Source organism: Mesoplodon densirostris, chromosome 7 (genome assembly GCF_025265405.1).
Source record: "Mesoplodon densirostris isolate mMesDen1 chromosome 7, mMesDen1 primary haplotype, whole genome shotgun sequence".
Classification (NCBI taxonomy): domain Eukaryota; kingdom Metazoa; phylum Chordata; class Mammalia; order Artiodactyla; family Ziphiidae; genus Mesoplodon; species Mesoplodon densirostris.
Window position 1 is genome coordinate 14,080,583 of NC_082667.1, and position 21,044 is coordinate 14,101,626.

Below are 21,044 nucleotides of genomic sequence, written 5' to 3' on the forward strand. Positions count from 1 at the left end.
TTATCTTCTCCCCCATGTGCCTTTAGTTTGCACTTTGTCTTAATTCTGGATTTTGATAGAGCTATCTCCTTTCTACACAACGAAAACGAAGTTCCCAAGCTTGCAAAATAACTCATTTCTAGGCAACACTACCACCCCAAAAGCCCTTTGGGCCTCTCCACTGCTACGGACTCATAAGCATACTGCAGAACGTGAGGCACTGAAGTATGAACTGCTAGGGAGCAGGGTTCAGCTCCTCCCAAGCAGAATGAGAAGTTGGGGGGGGGGACACAGAAATGAAAATGGGAGATGGGTAAAAGCCTAATTCATTCTCTAAAGAATTATATGGAAAATGCCTAGGGAGAGCCAAAGTATCTTAAAATAAAACAGAATTTACAGGACCAGAGCTCAAGGCTAAGCCTTGAAATCTATGTTTATGTTGAAAACCAGGAGCCCTTTCCAAATAAAAATCTCAAAGATCACACCTGAAGCATCTTCTAATATGTTAGGCATCAGGCCTCTATCCTTGGTGGGATCCCAGCCCCCTCTCCACTGAGAATCACCTGATAAAACTGAAATCATTATCATGCACTACAGTGCTCACCTCCCTCCAAAGCCACAAGGACCCAGAGATCTTGTGACTATTCTAGCCACTAGTGATAGGATGGATTTTTAGTCTCAATTTATATCTCATCAACAGCCACTGCCTTTGGTTTTTCAGATTGCAGAGACAACCAAGGCTTTTCTTCCCATTCTCTCCCCTCTCCCCTCCTCACGAAGACTCTAAATTCTCTCGCATTACCTATAACTCACACTCTGTCTTCACATCCACCCACTCTGCCTCTTGCCTCAGCTACATTTACTAACGTATAGCTCCTCGTTCCTAGCCCCTATATTCCAAAGGCATCAAGCTCAAAACGCATACCTATCTGCTGAAGTTCTACACAACTATCATCCACTCCATCCACAGACCTTTAAATTATCTATGTCTTTTCAGCTTACAAATGGCCACATTAACCAACCCTTTGGATTTGCCCCTCATTTTGGGCAGGATGTCATAGTAAAACCACAGGAACCAGACAGCGATATGACATCTTTGCTGACGTGAGCACAACAGGAGGCTCTCTCCCCTCCACCGCCTCCCCAGGCAGTGACCTTGCAAGCGCATCAGCACAGACTGGTCCAGCGTGGGGAAAAATAAGAGTAAAGAGGCAAGCAATAGGCAGGGCTGGGGAAGAGGGGAGGGCAGAAACAGGAGGACGAATTTAGAGGTGCACGAGGATGAGGAGGGAAGCAGTTGCAGGAAAAACTGAACGGTGTCTCCACTCTCCAACAAGCCAATTTTGAAACACCAAATTAAAATTAAAATTTTTTTTTAAAGAACCAAACGTGCTTTTCAAACCCTAACCAAAAGTAAGGCGCGCGGGTGCGCGCACACAAATACACACACGCACATACACACGCACACACACGCGCCATGTGGTTAGCACGGCTCGGGCCCCCGAGCTGGACAGCGCTGGCCGCCCCCTCACCTGCTGGACAGTTCTCCCACGCCCCCGCCCCCGCCCCGGAACCAGGACCGCCCGCCAGCCCCGCAGGAATCTCGCCCTGCAGCCGCGAGCTGCGCCTAGGCTCGCAGCCCGAAGCCCCTCGGCGGCCCGGACGCCCCCACCTCTAGCCCCACCCTCTTCCCTACGGACCCCTGCTGTCTCTCTCGAGACCCTACACCCCCTCACACTCCTTTAGGGCCTCCTTAGAGGCCCCTTCGCCCTACAGCCCCTGTTTCCTCCCAGAGTCCGTTTCTCCCGGGGAGCCTCGTCCCAAACACCCTTCCGGGGCCCCCAGCGGCCCAGACCCTCCTACCTCCCGAGCCTCGGGGGACCGGCCGGGTTCGGCCAGACGTCCCCCGGCAGCCGAGCGTCAGTCGGTCCTCGGCGCGGGCACCGCTCGGAGCGCACGCCAGTTCCGCGTCTGCACCGTGGGCCGTGTACCACTCCGACTCGGTGAAGGAGGGGGAGGCTGAGGGGCCAGGGGCCGGACCATTCACCCCCGGGGGGACAGGGCTGCACCAAGCCGAGCGCTGCAGGGTGGAGCCGAACCTCGGGAGAGAGACGGCTACGCACACACCTATGCTTGTGGGAGTGGGAACGCGATGGGGAGCGCTGGGCCAGCCCAGCGCCTCTACGTGACAAGGGGAGGACCCAAAGGAATACTTTTTGTTTGGGTTGCGCAAACATTTTAATTCGACACGGAAATAGAGCCCATTTCGATGAACTGCGGATGAAGCTGGAAGCGACGTCTCAAGATAAGCTGCCCTAGGACTTTCTCACCGTTCCCCTCACCGCATCCCCTTCCCCCGCTCGCGCTTTGGAAGTGCCCAGCCGCGTGGGCAGGAAAGCCGGCGGCCGCGGCGGTGGAGCCTACCAATTCAGGGGCGGCGGGGGGACTTGAGGCCGGAAGGCGCGGCCGCGGCAGCTCCTCCACTCGGTGCGCTCCAAGGCAGGGGGCGTGAGCGGTGCCGCGGTGCGCGCTGGGAGAGGGAGTCCAGCCATTCCGCGAGGCTAAACCCGGGACACAGCAGCCTCCCCCTGGCCTCAGGGGACTTTCCTCGCTGTCCCACAGGGCCTGCGGGCCAAGAGGAGGGATTGTTGTACCTTCTTAAGTATCAATGGAAAAACCAAGGCATTATACCCGCGCGCACGAACACAGGTGCACGACTGAGGCGTTAGTTCCGAAAATCCAACACCCCCTCCCTCACAGAAAGGCAACACGATCCCACCGGGATCACGGAAGGGGGGCAAGGGCGCGTCCCAGCCTCAGCACTTCATTGACCCTTACATCGCAATGGGACTGGTAAAAGGAGGTCCCCACTCACTGCCAAGGCTGTCACTTGTGACTTGTTTCCCTCCTCTGAGTCTGGAAACGGACCCGCAAGGACACAAGCTTCCCTCCTGTGTTGTCGGGGCCCACCCCCATTCCAGAAATTGGTTTCTCTCATTCTGAATTCATTTTGGCCTTCCTGTACAAACAGTGCCAGGCCTATCGGTGAGGCAGCCCGGAGGCATTTATGGCCAAGCCGCAGAGTGACAGTGGAGAATTTATCTTGGGGCCCTGTGGGTAAAACAGGAAGTGGTAGAGGCAGGATGTGCAGGGCCCTGGAGAACCTTGTGCAAAGTGGCCCCCAGGTTCATCCATTGGGCCCGGTTAGTACAGTCTTCACATGGAGCACCGTTTTAGCAGGATCCCTACTACCCAGCAGCCACAAAACTCCCAACCCTTTGACTCTCCTTTAATGCCACTTGAGGATCTCCTTTGCCCAGCCCTCAGGAATGTCTGTCCTTCTCAGCCGGTTCCACCTCTAGGAGGCAGCCACCAGCCTCAGCCATCCAGCTCAGAAAACAGAAGATACAGGGGAAGATCGGTCACTCGTGCACATCCCAGATCTCAGAGAGCAGTGGGGGAAGCTTTTTATCCTGCAGGCGCAGTGCAAACACTTGCTCTGAATGGACACTGCTCAGTGTCCGGAGGTTCACCAGTTTCATTAGCATCCGTGGGAACATGAGTCGGTCCTGGGAAAGAAGGACAAGTATAGCCTTTGTCTCTCCCCAGGGAAGGGGGGCAAGGGTGGGGGTTTGTGGGAGAGGTAGAGAATTGTCTGCACGATGTAGTCAGGGAGGGATTCTTGAAGGGAAAGCAGATGTGTCAGGGGATGAGCCTGTGGAGAGGAGAAAGAGGGCACAGTGGGGAGACTCACATGGGGGTGGTGGATGGAGACGTAGGCATGCAGGGCCTCCACATATGTGTGTTGCAGCCTCTCTACCTGGAGCTGGTCCTGCACGTTGGGCCGGTCTATAGGTCACCAACAGAGTTGAGTAGCAGGTCTGGCCAGGGTCTCATTTCCATACCCCAAATCACAACCAAAAAATAGGGACATGCCCTACCCAACCTCTCCCATCCCAAAGTAACACAACAAGGGCCTCCACCCCCACGGTTCTTGCCCTATGGGGCCTGCAGCCCTCTTTGGTGTGAGTCTCTTGCTCGTTTACCCTCTTGCCCCTCCTCCACACCTGCAGAGAAGATGCTGATGGCAATGAGCAAGGCAAACTCAGCATCATTTAGTTGCAGCTCATTCATGGCTCTGGAGAACTCAAAGATGGGGTTGATGAACTCCACCTGCAGCCCTGGGGAGGAAGAAGAGAGGCTGGGTTGTGTGGCATGGGCAGCACTGCTCCACTGAGGAGACTACCAGGGACTCAGTACGAAGTCTCCAGGGCTCTGCTGTATAACCTCGGGTACGTTTCTTAGCCTCTCGAAGCCTCATCTGTGAGGCGGGAATCATATCTGAACTTATAAAACTGTTGTGAGGGTTAAATGATAAAGCATACAGACCACTTTGCACTACACCCAGCATACAGAATGTGCTGAATTAAATGACAATAATTCTGTTAGAATTCTTCTTAGAATGCTTGAGGGCCCCACATTACTAGAAATAGAAGCAACCCTTATGTTTGTTTATAAAAAGACTGCTTCACTGGCAATTGGCCTTACTTATTTGAATACTAGCAATACGTTTCTTGTTTCACATCACAGGGGAAACAAAGCAATGTGGTTGAGGGTGTGGACTCTGGTGTCAGACTCCCTGGGTTTGAGTCCTAGCTCTACCATTTACTAGGCTTGAGTAAGTCATTTAAGCTCTCTGGGCCTTGGTTTTCCCATCTCTAGAATGGAGATAATAATAGCACCTACCTCATAATGGGTCCTTAGAATAACGAGTGGCACATATGGTAACTCCATGTAAGTGTTTGTTAAATAAATAATAAATTTTTAAAATAGAACCAGCCTTCTTACTGAGGAGACCGAAGTTCAACAAACCATGACCTGAAGTGGTGACATCTGAAGAACACTTCTCCCAAACACACTGTCGAAGTCTGCCCACCCCACGCCATCCCCTAGTTTCCTCAGATGTCTTTTAGCAACCATCTGCTAACTTTTCCATTCCAGGCTTCTTGATTAGTCACTTCCTGTGCTTTCACCCCGATGTTTATCAAGTGTGTGTTGATCCATTTAATGGACAAGCCCCATTTAGAAAGCATTTCTTGGTGAGGTGTCCAGCCTTGAATTGTGCTGAAGAGCCCCTTCATACAGAGAGGACGAGCAAGTTCTAGAGTTACGCCCCCTGTGAGGGTCGGCTACTGCTCGCTGAGTGGACGCCCCCAGTGTGATCGGTTCACATCGTTAGTCACCCACGCGAGCGGCATGTGGTAGTGGAAGTAAAGGAGGAGGGAGACCCGCCCAAAGAGCAGCCCTGTCTCTTCTCCCCGCACTGAAAAAGTGAGAAATGAAAAACAAACATCATGACATAAAAACCGCTTATATAAATGAATCTATAAATAGATACAGATTCAGACAGCACAAGTCCGCAAGTGCTGAAGGAACACGCAGACATGAGAACAGGGAAGAGTTCAGAAAGGAGGATGTTATGAAGGAGAAGGCCGTGGTTAACAAGGACTGGGGTAATAACCAGCTGGGGAAAAGGTGATTGGGTAGAGAAAGGGGGCAGGGCTGGGCTTTTAAAGCTGGAAAAAGTCATTACATCACTCCTATTAGGTGCCTGTACATTCAGGCAGCACACGGGGCACTACAGAAGGCAAGAGGGGTCAACACAGCCCTGCCGGACCCTATAGTGAAGGGAGGCCTACCTAGAAAGCTCACTGGGTGGCCTGTGATGGGACGAGAGCTGGCCTGAGTCACCAGAAGCCTCTGTGAGCTCTGCACTGGAAACCAGTATTCTCCAAACCCGAGAATGGAGTCAGCATCAGCCGTATTTTACAGACCCACTCACTCAGGTGTTAAACCACCAAGTCTCTTGTTCAGCCTCAGTCCTGTCCTTCCGAAACATCTTCCACCTTCCATCCTTTCCCAGCCCTCCTCCCACAACACAAACCAGCCATTGAATATGAGGAAACCAAAACTGCTTAGCCTGCAAGCAAATGTCAGATAGAGAACAGCATCGTGAACTAATTCTTGGAGAAAGTACTCCAAGATACGCCAAGATGGCGATAGAAGTGTTCACTCTTATCCTAAAACTGCCTCATCTGGGCACATCTGCCATGTTTTAATGCCAATTCCATGGCTACTCAGAAAGCACAGCTGAAGAGGAGGAAATCAGTCCACATGATCCAGAAGAGCGCATCTGAGAAAGATTTTTCAATTTTGACTACTAAAAGGCTTGGTGAGGTTTTCAAGGTTTTTTTCCTAGCTGTAAAGTCTTTTCTTCAAGCAAAATATTATGCAGAAGCACAATATATAAACGCAGATTTAAAGGGAGTTTCTGCTTTGGCTGAAGTTAGGGTGAAGGACGTTTTTCCTCTAAGGTGACACTTCCATGGAAACCCCCCTCAGGTTCCTGGGAACACAGTTTGAGAACCACTGGCCTAATGCAACAGAGGACAGGAATCTATCTGGGGCAGTTAAGGGAGACCTATCAGCATTCCAACTTTCTGTCTTGGAAAAACAAGTGGATCCTTCCCTTTGTAGCCACTCAAACCCTGGGCCTGTAGCTCTGTAGTCACTATGGGCCCCATGACAAAATGCATCTGTTCGTCCAACCCAGTCCCTTTGTGATCTCAGTTCTCACCTGCTTTGGCAAAGTCTTCCCGGTTATAACTGAAATCCTTGAGGAAGGTGATACTCTCACTCCCAGGGTTGTACCTCCGAGATGTCTCCAGAAGCATCACCTGCACACAAATATTGGGCTGGTCTCGGCCCAGGGCACCTTCAAGGGAAGGTTGAGCCCCTCATCCCTACTTCCCAGTGCATGTGGCTTCCCAGCTAGCTGGCTGGGGGCCCCTCCCACAGACATCCGGCTCTGGTCCTCCCTTCACCCTCGGCCTTGCCAGCCACCTCAATTGCAGAGGTCTTCAGGAGGGCAATCTGGTCCTCCCGGCTGAGCTGCAGGAAGCCCGGCAGCTGTTTGGCAAAATCAACGATCTCCTGCACAGAGACAATGGCCAGCTCCGTGAAGTGGGCAAAGCGTTGCTGACGGGCCTCCCGACTCTGGGGATCTGGTGCCATGGGCCAAGGCTACCCCGAAAAGCAAGGAGGAAAGAAACAAACCACTCTGAGTCAGGCATCAAGAAGCCAGCTGGTGCTCTGGGCACAGCGACCTCTCCCCAGGCCCCTCAGGTACCGTGACTCGAAGCCGGTCGGAGAAGGAACGTCTGTTACACTGCTGCTGGGCAGCCACCAGCTTCTCAATCATGCCCAGCTGCTCCGGGCTGAGCTGGGGCAGGACTTGGGGCGGAGAGGAAGCCCTCGGGGGCAGGGATGTGGCCTGAGCCTGTTCCTCCTCTTGCCGCTTCAGTTTCTTCAGACGGATCTGTTCTTCTGACAGAACACCTGAGAACAGAGCCAGACGTGAGGAGGGGAGAAGAGGGGGAGACAGGAAGTGGGGATGGGGGGGCAGAGGCGTAGTTTGAGGCTCCAGAAAAGCAGAGAGTTAGGTAAAGACAAGGAAGAGATTTTAATCCACACTTAGGGACCGTGTAGCAAGGCCCATAGGCTCAGCTGCCTTTCTGCACCCAGACGCTGGCACCCAGACATGCCCTCTTCCGCACTGGCCTAACCACCCCCCTCCCCCAGCTCTAGTCCCCAGACACTCACACTCCTCCCGCATGCCAGCCTGGCGGCATTTGCGAAGGCGGCACTCCTGGCACTTGCGACGCATGTAGGTGTCCATGGGGCAGTGGCCCCCACTGTGGCAGACGTAGCGCGCCCCTTTGATGACACTGCGGCGGAAGAACCCCTTGCAGCCCTCGCAGCTCAGCACGTTGTAGTGGAAGCCGGAAGCCTTGTCCCCACACACACTGCACAGCTCATTCCCCAGCATTTTGGGGGCTGGCCCCTTTTTCCGCTTTTGTGGACGAAGCTCTGGGTACAGGAAAGAGCCTTAATGTTCTTCTTCGGGGAGAAGGCTAGGTGCCCAGCTGGCCACTGCCCTGAGCACTCAGTGACCTTCATTTACTTCACTGTACAAAGTCTATTCTAGTCTCTCTATTCTAAGAAAGTAGCTCTCGTAGGCAAAGTGCTCTTATGTCCTAGGTACTGTCTGAGCCCTTTATATGCACTGATCCTTACAACCATAAGAGATAGGTACTCTTGTTATTTCCATTTTACAAATAAGGAAACTGAGGCTCAGAAGGGCCTAAGAAACAAAATTTACACTCAGATCACTTAGGTCTAGTTGACTCCAAAGCCTTTGGACTTAACCATGATCTTATAAGGTAAAGAGCCCTGAAGTTACCCCTCCCGGATCCAGGGAGCCCTTACCTCCTCCAGATCCAGCAGCTCCTCACCTGTGGACTCTGGAGGGGCCTCCACCTTGGGGAGCAGGGTTGTGGGCTCTGCTGCCTCCAGCCCCACCCTCGAAGTGCCCCCAGCAGATTGGGGTGTGCTACATTCCTCCCTGAGGATACAGTTGCTGCTTCCCAGAGGCTGGCTGCTTGCATCTTGTGCATCTGGCTCCCACAGCTCCACTGCACAGTCTGAACCCCGAAAGAGAGGCACAAGGGGGTCTCAGGTCCCCAGCATTCTCCTGGGAAACTGCAAACTTATCTCCACCCATAGAGGGCAGTAAAACGTCGGCTCCGGCTTTGGGACCCTGCGATTTGTGTGGGCGCTAGGGCTAATCACTTGTAGTCCCCTGCACCTCAATACCTTAAATAAGGATGTTAACCTTTGTCCCCTTGCAGGGCTGAAGTGCATCCATCTCAGAGATCAGATAGAACTCTTGAAAGCCAAACTGGATAAGCATTGGACATGCCAAGCCTCCCCAGCAGCAAGCCCGGATTGAGAAGGACGGACGGGTATCTGCAAGGGCCAGGCACCAGAACCAGGGCAGAGACAGTCTGGGCAAAGGAGGCAAGCAACACCAAGAGCAGCTCTGGACTGCTCTGCAGGGAGGGGCAGATGGTAGGTAGTGAAGGAGGCTGATTCCCGCGGGAGGAGAGGAGTTGGGGCCTGGGCTCAGGGGAGAGGGCTGGAGTGAAGAAGCTTACCAGGAGAAACATCAGGCACAGGGGCCTCCAGCCACGAAGACATCTCTTCCTGGAGCCCTGGACATTACCAAGGGACTGTCCTGCAGGAATGATCCAGGTTACACTCTTCCCAAACTGGGTTCCCTCCCCTCCTGATCCTGCTTTTTATCTGTACTCGCATACCAGCTAACATTTACTTGCCATATATGTGTCCGCCTGTGCTAAGGCTTTCCATGCCTTCCTCACAATATCCCTATGAGGTCAGGGCTATTCTCAAGCCCGATTTACAGATGAGGAAACTGGGGTTCAAAGACATTAAGAAAATAGCCTGTGGGCACACAGTTAGGCAGTGGTAGAGCCAAGACTCCGACTCTGGTCTCTCTGACATCGAAGTCTGAGTTCTTGGCTACCATGCCACCTTTTCTCCCCAGGACCCCCTCCAGGCCATCAGGGAATGTTTGGGCACAACTGCCCGGCTCCGGTCAGAGCCCCTTCCCCCTCACTCCAGCACTGGGGACCGCCAAAGTTGGGCAGAACCAGGACATGTGACCGAGGCTCCCTCCACCCAGTGAAACACACTGCTGGTTAAACAGCCTCACTCCTGCCACCTCCCAGGGTCCCAAGACAAAACTCTTGCCTCCAGAAGTCACCCCAATTCACATACAGGACCTCCTGCCCCGACCCCCTCAGAAGTTATCCTGGGACATAAACAGAATGCTGTCGCTGTCCGAGCTTCCGTCCCCATCATCCTTTTCACTTCTCCCCAGAGACCCCTTTCTAAATGCACAGGACACCCCGCCGCCCCCGCCCCCACCCGACCCGCGCCCCAGACACACAGGCAGAGCCCCAGGCCAGCGCTGAAGAGCAGACCCACCGAGTATCCAGGCCGCCAGACTCTGGCTGGGGCAGTCTCTGGAGCCCCCTTGCTGGGAGAGGAGGATGGTGCAGTCCCTGGTCCACAGGCCTCAGCGGCCGGGGAGCCGGAGCGGAGCAAGAGAGGGGCCGGGAGCCGGGAGCCGACCGACCGAAGCCCTGGTCTCCTCGCCCCCGCCCACGGGCCGCTTCCCCACCGCGCTGACTCCGCCCCCTGCCGGCCGGCCACCCCCTCGGCCCGGCACCACCCCCGGCCCCTACCCCCAAGCCCGAAGGCCGCATTTTCCTGCAGGTCTGCCCGGTTCTCCCCTTCCTCTCCTCACCCTGGCGGCTCTGAGCTGCTCTTACAGGCACCTCCCAGGCGCCCCCACCCCACTCCCGGCAGCCTCCAGAGTCGTTTCCTCCCTTCCACAGACACCTCGCGGAGCAAAGGTCCCGGCCCGGAATTGCGACACCGAGCCCCAGCTTGCTTTCCCGTCCTCCCTCCTCCTCCTGTACCTCTGGAAAGGGGCCAAGAAGCTCTCCCCACTAGCCCCAGGCCTCAGCCAAGCTGATAGAACTACAGGGGTGGAGACAGGCAGGTGCTGGGCCTTCCAGGGAGTCTCTGAACGTGGGTGCCCTGCGGAGGCCAGAGAAGGGAGGAGGCCGGAGCGGGGGCGAGGGGTGGTGGCGGTGGAAAGAAGTCGCTACAGCAGTGGATGGTCTGGGACGGGAGACAGCAGATCTGGGTGCCAGTCCAGGATGGACCTGAGAGGGTGTGCAGGTACCCTCATCTGGGGAAGGGTTCCGTCAGAAGTGAGGGCAGCCTCTGTCCAGCATCTACTGAGACTGTAGCCGTGCCTTCTCGCCTGAACATGAGGTCCATCCCTGAAGGTAGACACCTCGTTTTACTGATTTTATCTCCCCTGAAACAGGGCCTGCCATAAAGTAGAAACAGAGTAGGTGCTGTGGTTCTGTTTGTTGAATGAATAAGTAAACAAGAAAAATAGTATCATCCTCTTCTATACTTGTTGGCTCTAGTGAATTTCATCATTGCTTTAGTGCTTGGGCTCTGAGCTCAGATTTTGGGTTCAAATCCAGGCCTTGCCTCTGCCTCTTATTTGCTGTGTGATCTTGATTAAGCAAGTTACTTAATGTCTCTGAACCTCTGCTTCTCTATCTTTAAAACAGGTATGATAATAATGGTTTTTGCCACATAAGGTTGTCGTGAGAATAAACAATGTATCGGAGCACACAGTAAGAGTACTAGAAATGGAAGCAGTAATTAAACTCCCAATCCTTTCAGCTATGGGTCTTACCATCGCCTTGAATCTGTACACTGTTAACCTTCCTGTGCTTATTTCCATATACAAACCCCTCACTATCTCTTCTGGTCCTTAGAGCAGCCCCAGGAGGGAGGGAGGGTACAATAACACTGAGCTCATGGGAGAGTCTTTTCCAAGACCACACACAGTCAGTAGCCAAGCTGGGATCAGAATCCAGATGTCCTCACTCAGGTCCCTGTCCTCTTTCTTTCTCCTGTGTCAGAGTCCAGGATACTCATCTTGTTGCCTCTCAGGTCTGCTGGACGAGTGAAGTGAGATGGACGAAGCTGGGGCTGGTGGGCTGCAGTGGGAGAGGCAAGGGGCCCTGGGGATGCTTCAGTCCAGATGTGGGAGGCAAGGAGCTGAGGTTACTGCTGGTTGTTCCCCCCCTGCCCCACTCCCAGTTTCCTGCTCACAGGCTCTTCCTGTTTTGCTGTGAAGTCCAGTTCCCATGGGCTCCACATGAAAGCACAGAAGGACAGGGGGCCAGGGCAGGCGGCCAGAGGCACTGAGACAGAGATGAACAGGACACCAGGGAAGAGGAGAAGAGAGGGAGTAGGGAAAGAGTGGACATGGGGTGTGGGGGAACAGGACGGGAGAAGGACAGGGAAAACAGAAATAGAAAGGAGCCTGGTGAAAGATGGGAGGAAGCACAGGGTGGGGCAGGAGGAACAGGCGGAGGTTAGGGAGCAAAACTTGAGAAGACAGCAGGCTGGATGGTGTTGCAAAATCCGTCCATGTATTCATTTTCACATTTCAGAAAAGCCCCTCTGACACCCCCATCTCAAAGTTCTGCCTCCAGCTTTTGCTCTTGTTCCCTCTCATCACAAGGTCATCCCCTCACAAGGCCCCTACCCTGGTCCGGGCATCTCTGAGTCATGAGCACAAGGCTCTCCATTCCTCTTGCTTATGCTCCCTCCCTGATTTTCACAAGGCCCCAGCTGTCCTGGGAAAGTCAAAACCAGGGACCATAGTCCCTGGGAAACTAGAACTGTCCTGTCTCAGCACCCGTATCATCGCTCCAGCTCCCTCCTCCACCTTTCTGCGTCCCCAGAAGCTCCAGCACAGAGGCAGAGTCAGCGATGTCACTGAAACACTTGGTCCAAGGAACTTGGGATGGAACATTGGTCTGGGGTCTGATGCTCTATCTTCTGGGAGTTGGGAGAAGACCCATTCACTCCTGATCCTCAGCTCCCTCTCCTGACACCCTAGTCTCCCCACAGGCGAGGACCCAGCACTGCACACAAGCCGCATCGGGAGTCCTCTGACCCAGGCTAGAGCCAGTTGCTGAACAAGCAGGTTAGGGCACCATCTCCCCCACACAAGGGATTCAGCCTCAGCCTAATCTCAAGTAAGGGAGGAGGAAGCATTACTGCCAGAGTTACCCCTTCAGGTTACGGGGGTTCAGGAGCCTCCCCCGCATGAAGATGGGAAGGGAGAGCAAAAGGGGTGAAGACCCAAACCTGTTGGTGGTATCTCCACAAAGCTTCTAGAGATTAATGACTGGGACTTCTTCTCCAAACCAGGGCAAGTAGTCAGGTGATCTGCAGTGGGAATCACATGTCTCACTTTGCCAGACACCCCCCGGCCCCCCACTGTGCAGTCCCACCAGCCCACTGGAAGTGTTAGGTGCAAAGCCTCCCAGCCCCATGGGGCCTTTCCTATGTTTTCTTGGCTCCTAGAAGAGGCAACATGCCTGGGAACTCCTTTTAGGGTCTTCCAGGTCACACTTCTGACCCCCAGAACCTCCAGAGGCTTCTCCTTGCAGCAAAGGGAATCTTGAAGCAAAGATAGGAGCGTTCACCAGCCCACAGTTATATGCAGTACTGGATGTCACTCCCATGAGGCAGACCACAAGGTACAGTTGGCAGGGATGGACTGGGGCAATGGCTTCTCGCTGCCTCCATCACCATTCTAGAAGGCTGCAAAGTGTGGGGGTCATCTTGCCTGCTGCTCAAGTGACTCCTCCCCAGCCTCCCAATCACAGGAGAGAGAAGAACCCAGGAATTCCTTCTTCCCAGGTCTATGAAGTTCAGAGATGATACAGACAGCAGAAAGAAGAAAAGTAACATTTATTAGGCCCTACTACATACATTTATCTTCACGTGTATTATTTTATTTCTCCTCATATATAATCCTAGAAGAGAATACTAGCAAGGGGTCAAATATCAAATTTGAATACAAGTATAGCTGACTCAAAAGCTCAAAACTCAAACAAAAAATGCCCACCTCACCCCATTACACAAAACTGCCCTCCCAGATAGGAAAAACAGTCCACTCACCTGGATCTAGGTTTGCTTCTGCCAACACAGGGTACAGCAGTGGTTCCCAAACCTGGCCTCATTTTCAGAGATTCTGATTTATTGGTCTGACGTACGCCCATGTATCCATCTATCTAACTATCCATCTACACATCTATTCTTTTTGCATCTGTAGTTAGGAACCAAGGTGTGGGGACCACAGAATCATCTGGCAGAAAACATGCAGAAGCTGGGGGTCAAGAAACCAGGGCTCAGCTCTTGGCTCTCCCATGTACTTGTGGTGTAATCCTTACCCTTCCTGGGTTTATTTCTCACCATAAAAAGTGAAATAGGGGCTTCCCTGGTGGTGCAGTGGTTGAGAGTCCGCCTGCCGATGCAGGGGACACGGGTTCATGCCCTGGTCTGGGAGGATCCCACATGCCGTGGAGCGGCTGGGCCCGTGAGCCATGGCCGCTGAGCCTGCACGTTCGGAGCCTGTGCTCCGCAACAGGAGAGGCCACAACAGTGAGAGGCCCGCGTACCGCAAAAAAAAAAAAAAAAAAAAAAGTGAAATAATATCTTCTCCATCAATCCTTCCTACATCGGATGCTTGCAGGCACAACGAATATAGAAATAGTTGAACAAGTGGGAAGAAAAGCAAACGATGAATTTAAGGGATTTTTGTTCTACTTGCTAAAATTTAATAAGCCTGGGATTTACATTCTGAAATCACAATGGTCTGGCTAGTTTGCAAGGAGAGTAAGGGGCATATTAAAACAAAAGACTCAAAAAGTCCCACTAATATGCAGAATTTTTCCAATTAGCCATGTCCCATTCAACCCCACCAAGGTGAAAAGGTTTCCTTTGCTAGAAATCTCTTAATTGAAAGTATGTGGGGGCCACTGAATACAGTTAAGCAATGCAGCTTGAGTAGCCTGTGAGAAATAAACCACTTTAAGGGCTATTTGACTGGAAATCAGAAAACTTAAGTTTTAATCCATTCTCCTAAACTGTGTGACCTTGGACAAGTCACTTCCTCCCTCTGGGTTTGTTTTCTTATCTGTGAATTAAGGGGACTAGGTTAGATCAAGGATTCAGAGGTGCTGATTTATGAAGCCTATGAATGGTCTTCATGAACCTCTTGGGATTGTATGCAAAATTCCATTTGTGTGTGTGGACATTTTTCTGGAGGAGAGGGGACTAAATTTTCATCTGATTCATAAAGGGGCCTGTAACGAAGAAGTACAATTCTGCAGCTCGTGGAAGGAAAACCACATTCACAGAAAGACAGACAAAATGAAAAGGCAGAGGACTTTGTACCAGATGATAGAACAAGATAAAACACTAGAAAAACAACTAAATGAAGTGGAGATAGGCAACCTTCCAGAAAAAGAATTCAGAATAATGATAGTGAAGATGATCCAGGACCTCGGAAAAAGAATGGAGGCAAAGATCAAGAAGATGCAAGAAATGTCTAACAAAGAACTAGACGAATTAAAGAACAAACACCTAGAAGAATTAAAGAACAAACAAATAGAGATGAACAATACAATAACTGAAATGAAAAATACACTAGAAGGAATCAATAGCAGAATAACTGAGGCAGAGAACAGATAAGTGACCTGGAAGACAGAATGGTGGAATTCACTGCCATGGAACAGAATAAAGAAAAAAGACTGAGAAGAAATAAAGACAGCCTACGAGACTTCTGGGACAACATTAAATGCAACAACATTCACATTATAGGGGTCCCAGAAGAAGAAGAGAGAGAGAAAGGACTTGAGAAAATATTTGAAGAGATTACAGTAGAAGACTTCCCTAACTTGGGAAAGGAAATAGGCACCCAAGTCCAGGAAGCACAGAGAGTCCCAGGCACGATGAACCCAAGGAGAAACATGCTGAGGCACACAGTAATCAAACTGACAAAAATTAAAAGACAAAGAAAAATTATTGAAAGTGACAAAGGAAAAAACAACAAAATAACATACAAGGGAACTCCCATAAGGTTAACACCTGATTTCTCAGCAGAAACTCTACAAGCCAGAAGGGAGTGGCACGAAATATTTAAAGTTGATGAAAGGGAAGAATCTACAACCAAGATTACCCTACCGGGCACAGATCTCATTCAGATTCAAAGGAGAAATCAACAGCTTTACAGACAAGCAAAAGCTAAGAGAATTCAGCACCACCAAACCAGCTCTACAACAAATGCTAAAGGAACTTCTGTAAGTGCAAAACACAAGAAAAGAAAAGGACCTACAAAAACAAACCCAAAACAATTAAGAAAATGGTAATAGGAACATACATATCAATAATTACCTTAAACATGAATGGGTTAAATGCTCCAACCAAAAGACACAGGCTTGCTGAATGGATACAAAAACAAGACCCATCTATATGCTGTCTACAAGAGACCCACTTCAGACCTAGGGACACATACAGACTGAAACTGAGGGGATGGAAAAAGATATTCCATGCAAATGGGAATCAAAAGAAAGCTGGAGTAGCAATACTCCTATCAGATAAAATAGACTTTAAAATAAAGAATGTTACAAGAGACAAGGAAGGACACTACATAATGATCAAGGGATCAATCCAAGAAGAAGATACAACAATTATAAATATATACACACCCAACATAGGAGCACCTCAGTACGTAAGGCAACTGCTAACATCTATAAAAGAGGAAATCGACAGTAACACAATAATAGTGGGGGACTTTAACACCTCACTTACACCAATGGACAGATCTTCCAAGCAGACAATTAATAAGGAAACACAAGATTTAACTGACACAATACACCAGAGAGATTTAATTGATATTTATAGGACATTCCATCCAAAAACAGCAGACTACACTTTCTTCTCAAGTGCACACAGAACATTCTCCAGGATAGATCACATCTTGGGTCACAAATCAGGCCTCAGTAAATTTAAGAAAATTGAAATCATATCAAGCATCTTTTCTGACCACAACGCTATGAGATTAGAAATCAATTACAGGGAAAAAAAATGTAAAAAACACAAACACATGGAAGCTAAACAATACGTTACTAAATAACCAAGAGATCAGTGAAGAAATCAAAGAGGAAATCAAAAATTACCTAGAGACAAATCACAACGAAAACACGATGATTCAAAACCTATGGGATGCAGCAAAAGCAGTTCTAAGAGGGAAGTTTATAGCTATACAAGCCTACCTCAAGAAACAAGAAAAATCTCAAATAAACAATCTAAACTTACACCTAAATGAACTAGAGAAAGAAGAACAAACAAAACCCAAAGTTAGTAGAAGGAAAGAAATCATAAAGGTAAGAGCAGAAATAAATGAAATAAAACAAAGAAAATAGCAAAGATCAATAAAACTAAAAGCTGGTTCTTTGAGAAGATAAACAAAATTGATAAACCTTTAGCCAGACTCATCAAGAAAAAGAGAGGACTCAAATCAATAAAATTAGAAATGAAAAAGGAGAAGTTACAACAGACACCGCAGAAATACAAAGCATCCTAAGAGACTACTACAAGCAACTCTATGCCAATAAAATGGACAACCTGGAAGAAATGGTCAAATTCTTAGAAAGGTATAACCTTCCAAGACTGAACCAGGAAGAAATAGAAAATATGAACAGACCAATCACAAGTAATGAAATTGAAGCTGTGATTAAAAATCTTCCAACAAACAAAAGTCCAGGATCAGATGGCTTCACAGGCGAATTCTATCAAACATTTAGAGAAGAGCTAACACCCATCCTTCTCAAACTCTTCCAAAAATTTGCAGAGGAAGGAACACTCCCAAACTCATTCTATGAGGCCACCATCACCCTGATACCAAAACCGGACAAAGATACTACAAAAAAAGAAAATTACAGACCAATATCACTGATGAATATAGATGCAAAAATCCTCAACAAAATACTAGCAAACAGAATCCAACAGCACATTAAAAGGATCATACACTATGATCAAGTGGGATTTATCCCAGGGATGCAAGGGTTCTTCAATATATGCAAATCAATCAATGTGATACACCATATTAACAAATTAAAGAATAAAAACCATATGATCATCTCAGTACATGCAGAAAAAGCTTTTGACAAAATTCAAACACCCATTTATGATAAAAACTCTCCAGAAAGTGGGCATAGAGGGAGGCTACCTCAACATAATAAAGGCCATATACAACAAACCCACAGCAAACATCATTCTCAATGGTGAAAAACTGAAAGCATTTCCTCTAAGATCAGGAACAAGACAAGGATGTCCACTCTCACCACTATTATTCAACATAGTTTTGGAAGTCCTAGCCATGGCAATCAGAGAAGAAAAAGAAATAAAAGGAATACAAATTGGAAAAGAAGAAGTAAAACTGTCACTGTTGGCAGATGACATGATACTATACATAGAGAATCCTGAAGATGCCACCAGAAAACTACTAGAGCTAATCAATGAATTTGGTAAAGTTGCAGGATATAAAATTAATGCACAGAAATCTCTTGCATTCCTATACACTAACAATGAAAGATCATAAAGAGAAATTAAGGAAACAATCTCATTCACCATTGCAATGAAAAGAATAAAATACCTAGGAATAAACCTACCTAAGGAGGTAAAAGACCTGTATGCAGAAAACTGTAAGACACTGATGAAAGAAATGAAAGATGACACCAACAGATGGAGAGATACACCATGTCCTTGGATTGGAAGAATCAATATTGTGCAAATGACTATACTACACAAAGCAATCTACAGATTCAATGCAATCCCTATCAATTTACCAGTGGCATTTTTTACAGAACTAGAACAAAAAATCTTAAAATTTGTATGGAGACACAAAAGACCCCAAATAGCCAAAGCAGTCTTGAGGTAAAAAAATGGAGCTGGAGGAATCAGGCTCCCTGATTTCAGACTATACTACAAAGCTACAGTAATCAAGACAATATGATACTGGCACAAAAACAGAAATAGAGATCAATGGAAAAGTATAGAAAGCCCAGAGATAAACCCAGGCACCTACAGTCAACTTATCTATGACAAAGGAGGCAAGGATATACAATGGATTAAAGACAGTCTCTTCAATAGGTGGTGCTAGGAAATCTGGACAGCTACATGTAAAAGAATGAAATTAGAACATTCCCTAACACCATACATAAAAATAAACTCAAAATGGATTAGAGACCTAAATGTAAGACTGGACACTATAAAACTCTTAGAGGAAAACATAGGAGGAACACTCTTTGACATAAATCACAGCAAGATCTTTTTTGATCCACCTCCTAGAGAAATGGAAATAAAAACAAAAATAAACAAATGGGACCCAATGAAACTTAAAATCTTTTGCAAAGCAAAGGAAACTACAAACGACAAAAAGACAACACTCAGAATGGGAGAAAATATTTGCAAATGAAGCAACGTACAAAGGATTAATCTCCAAAATATATAAACAGCTTATGCAGCTCAATATTAAAAAAACAAACAACCCAATCAAAAAATGGGCAGAAGACCTCAATAGACATTTCTCCAAAGAGGACATACAGATGGCCAAGAAGCACATGAAAAGCTGCTCAACATCACTAATTATTAGAGAAATGCAAATCAAAACTACAATGAGGTGGGCTTCCCTGGTGACGCAGTGGTTGAGAGTCCGCCTGCCAATGCAGGGGATACGGGTTCGTGCCCTGGTCTGGGAAGATCCCACATGCCGTGGAGCGGCTGGGCCCGTGAGCCATGGCCGCTGAGCCTGTGCGTCCGGTGCCTGTGCTCCGCAATGGGAGAGGCCACAGCAGTGAGAGGCCCGTGTACCGAAAAAAAAAAAAAAAAAAAAACTACAATGAGGTACCACCTCATACCAGTTAGAATGGGCATCATCAGAAAATCTACAAACAACAAACGCTGGAGAGGGAGTGGAGAAAAGGGAACCTCCTGCACTGTTGGTAGGAATGTAAATTGATACAGCCACTATAGAGAACAGTATGGCGGTTCCTTAAAAAACTAAAAATAGAATTACCATATGACACAGCAATCCCACTACTGGGAATATACCCAGAGAAAACCATAGTTCAAAAAGACACATGCACCCCAATGTTCATTGCAGCACTATATTTACAATAGCCAGGTCACGGAAGCAACCTAAATGCCCATCAACAGATGAATGTTTTAAAGATGTGGTACATATATACAATGGAATATTACTCAGCCATAAAAAGGAACGAAATTGGGCCATTTGTAGAGACGTGGATGGATCTAGAGACTGTCATACAGAGTGAAGCCAGAAAGAGAAAAACAAATATCGTCTATTAACACATATATGTGGAACCTAGAAAAATGGTAGATGAACTGGTTTGCAGGGCAGAAATAGAGACACAGATGTAGAGAACAAACGTATGGACACCAAGGGGGGAAAGCGGTGGGGGGTGGTGGTGATGGTGTGATGAACTGGGAGATTGGGATTGACATATACACTAATATAGATAAAATAGATAACTAATAAGAACCTGCTGTATAAAAAGTAAATAAAATTCAGAAAAAAAGGGGGGGGGACTTGTTACCAAATAAGGCTAACTTTTTGACTACCTAGTCTTCAGCTCTCAATTTCTATTCACTTCTCCATAACAATTCTGGAAGTAATGTTTAGATCCTGAGATATATATAAATAATTCAATCTGGATTCCTGGGGCAAGATACTGACCCTGCTTTCTTCCATATATTCTGATTACGTTTTATTTCTCCAGTGATCTGAGGTGATTTGCTACTAGGGGGCAGATCTGAATCAAAGCATCCCAAGGGCCTATGATCTGACCTCCTGGAGCTGTGAGTCCCTCCAAGCTGGTCACAAAGCCCTGAAGCCAACTGGCTGCACCTGTATCCTAATGGTCAGTGCCAAGAGGGCCTCTCTGATTCTGTGGAAATCCCACCTACTCCCACCGTATATACTCCTTCCCCTTACCCCTATATATCTCCCCACTGGTCTGAAATTTCTCCCCTACGGATTCACTGCTTTGGTTTTGCAAAGTCTGAACATCCTGTGCAACCCAACTCCTTTGAGAAGAGGCATGACATCTTGATTCTAATTAACTAAAACTTGGAAGTGGACGGGTGGGAGGACAGGGAAAGGACTGGAAGGGGGAGTGAGAGGAGTCCTGAAGCTTTGCTCAGGAAATGAGCATTGGCTACACTGGGACCAAACTCAGGGACACAGGGAGTCCAAAGGGCTGTTTACACGCTGTGCCCTACACCCCAAACAAGACTTCTTCCGGAGAAGAGAGCCAGGGCCAAGGCTCAAATTCCACGCGAAGGAAGGGGTGTGGAGAAAGGCGCCCTATACCACCCCTCGCCCCAATTCTGCACCCGCTCTCGCTCTAGGTCAGGCCCGGCAGCACCCCGGCCAGAGGGGGTCGCTTGCTGTGCCGGCCACGGTCCGGTCCAATACAAGAGCCACCTTGGTACTGGGTCTCCGCGGGCAGAGGCAAAACCCACGCTCAGTGTTCTCTTTACCAAGACGAGGTCTTCAAGCCCTTTCTGCAGGGCGAGGTCGCGCTACATTCCCACGCTTCTCCGCCACGGCGGGATCGCGAACCTCCTACAGGAATTCCCTACCGGATTCCTCCCCCCACCGT

General features: G+C 48.9%; 2 protein-coding genes across 57 annotated transcripts in view; both read right to left on the reverse strand.

Moving 5' to 3' along the window:
- MADD (MAP kinase activating death domain) overlaps positions 1–3,154 on the reverse strand; it is a 40,393-nt gene extending 37,239 nt beyond the window's left edge. For all 49 annotated transcript variants that reach the window (XR_009532937.1, XM_060102884.1, XM_060102877.1 and 46 more), the window contains exon 1: positions 2,404–3,154. The gene's annotated coding sequence lies outside the window, so the exon portion shown is untranslated. The remainder of the gene's footprint in view (positions 1–2,403) is intronic.
- A 98-nt stretch (positions 3,155–3,252) lies between these two features.
- On the reverse strand, positions 3,253–21,013 carry NR1H3 (nuclear receptor subfamily 1 group H member 3). Of its 8 annotated transcripts, none has more exons than XM_060102913.1 (10): positions 20,923–21,013; positions 9,036–9,115; positions 8,334–8,522; positions 7,642–7,908; positions 7,169–7,377; positions 6,883–7,062; positions 6,617–6,716; positions 4,047–4,160; positions 3,734–3,828; positions 3,253–3,548 (listed from the first exon to the last, which is right to left on the reverse strand). In XM_060102913.1, the coding sequence occupies exons 2-10, from the start codon at positions 9,076–9,078 to the stop codon at positions 3,402–3,404; spliced, it is 1,344 nt and encodes a 447-aa protein (XP_059958896.1). In that variant the 5' UTR covers positions 9,079–9,115; positions 20,923–21,013; the 3' UTR covers positions 3,253–3,401. The 8 variants fall into 8 exon arrangements, with proteins under 8 accessions (XP_059958896.1, XP_059958897.1, XP_059958895.1 ...); XM_060102914.1 differs by lacking the exon at positions 20,923–21,013 and adding an exon at positions 9,889–10,075 and having other exon boundaries at positions 9,036–9,110; XM_060102912.1 differs by lacking the exon at positions 20,923–21,013 and adding an exon at positions 9,889–10,075.
- Between the last annotated feature and the right edge of the window lie 31 nt (positions 21,014–21,044).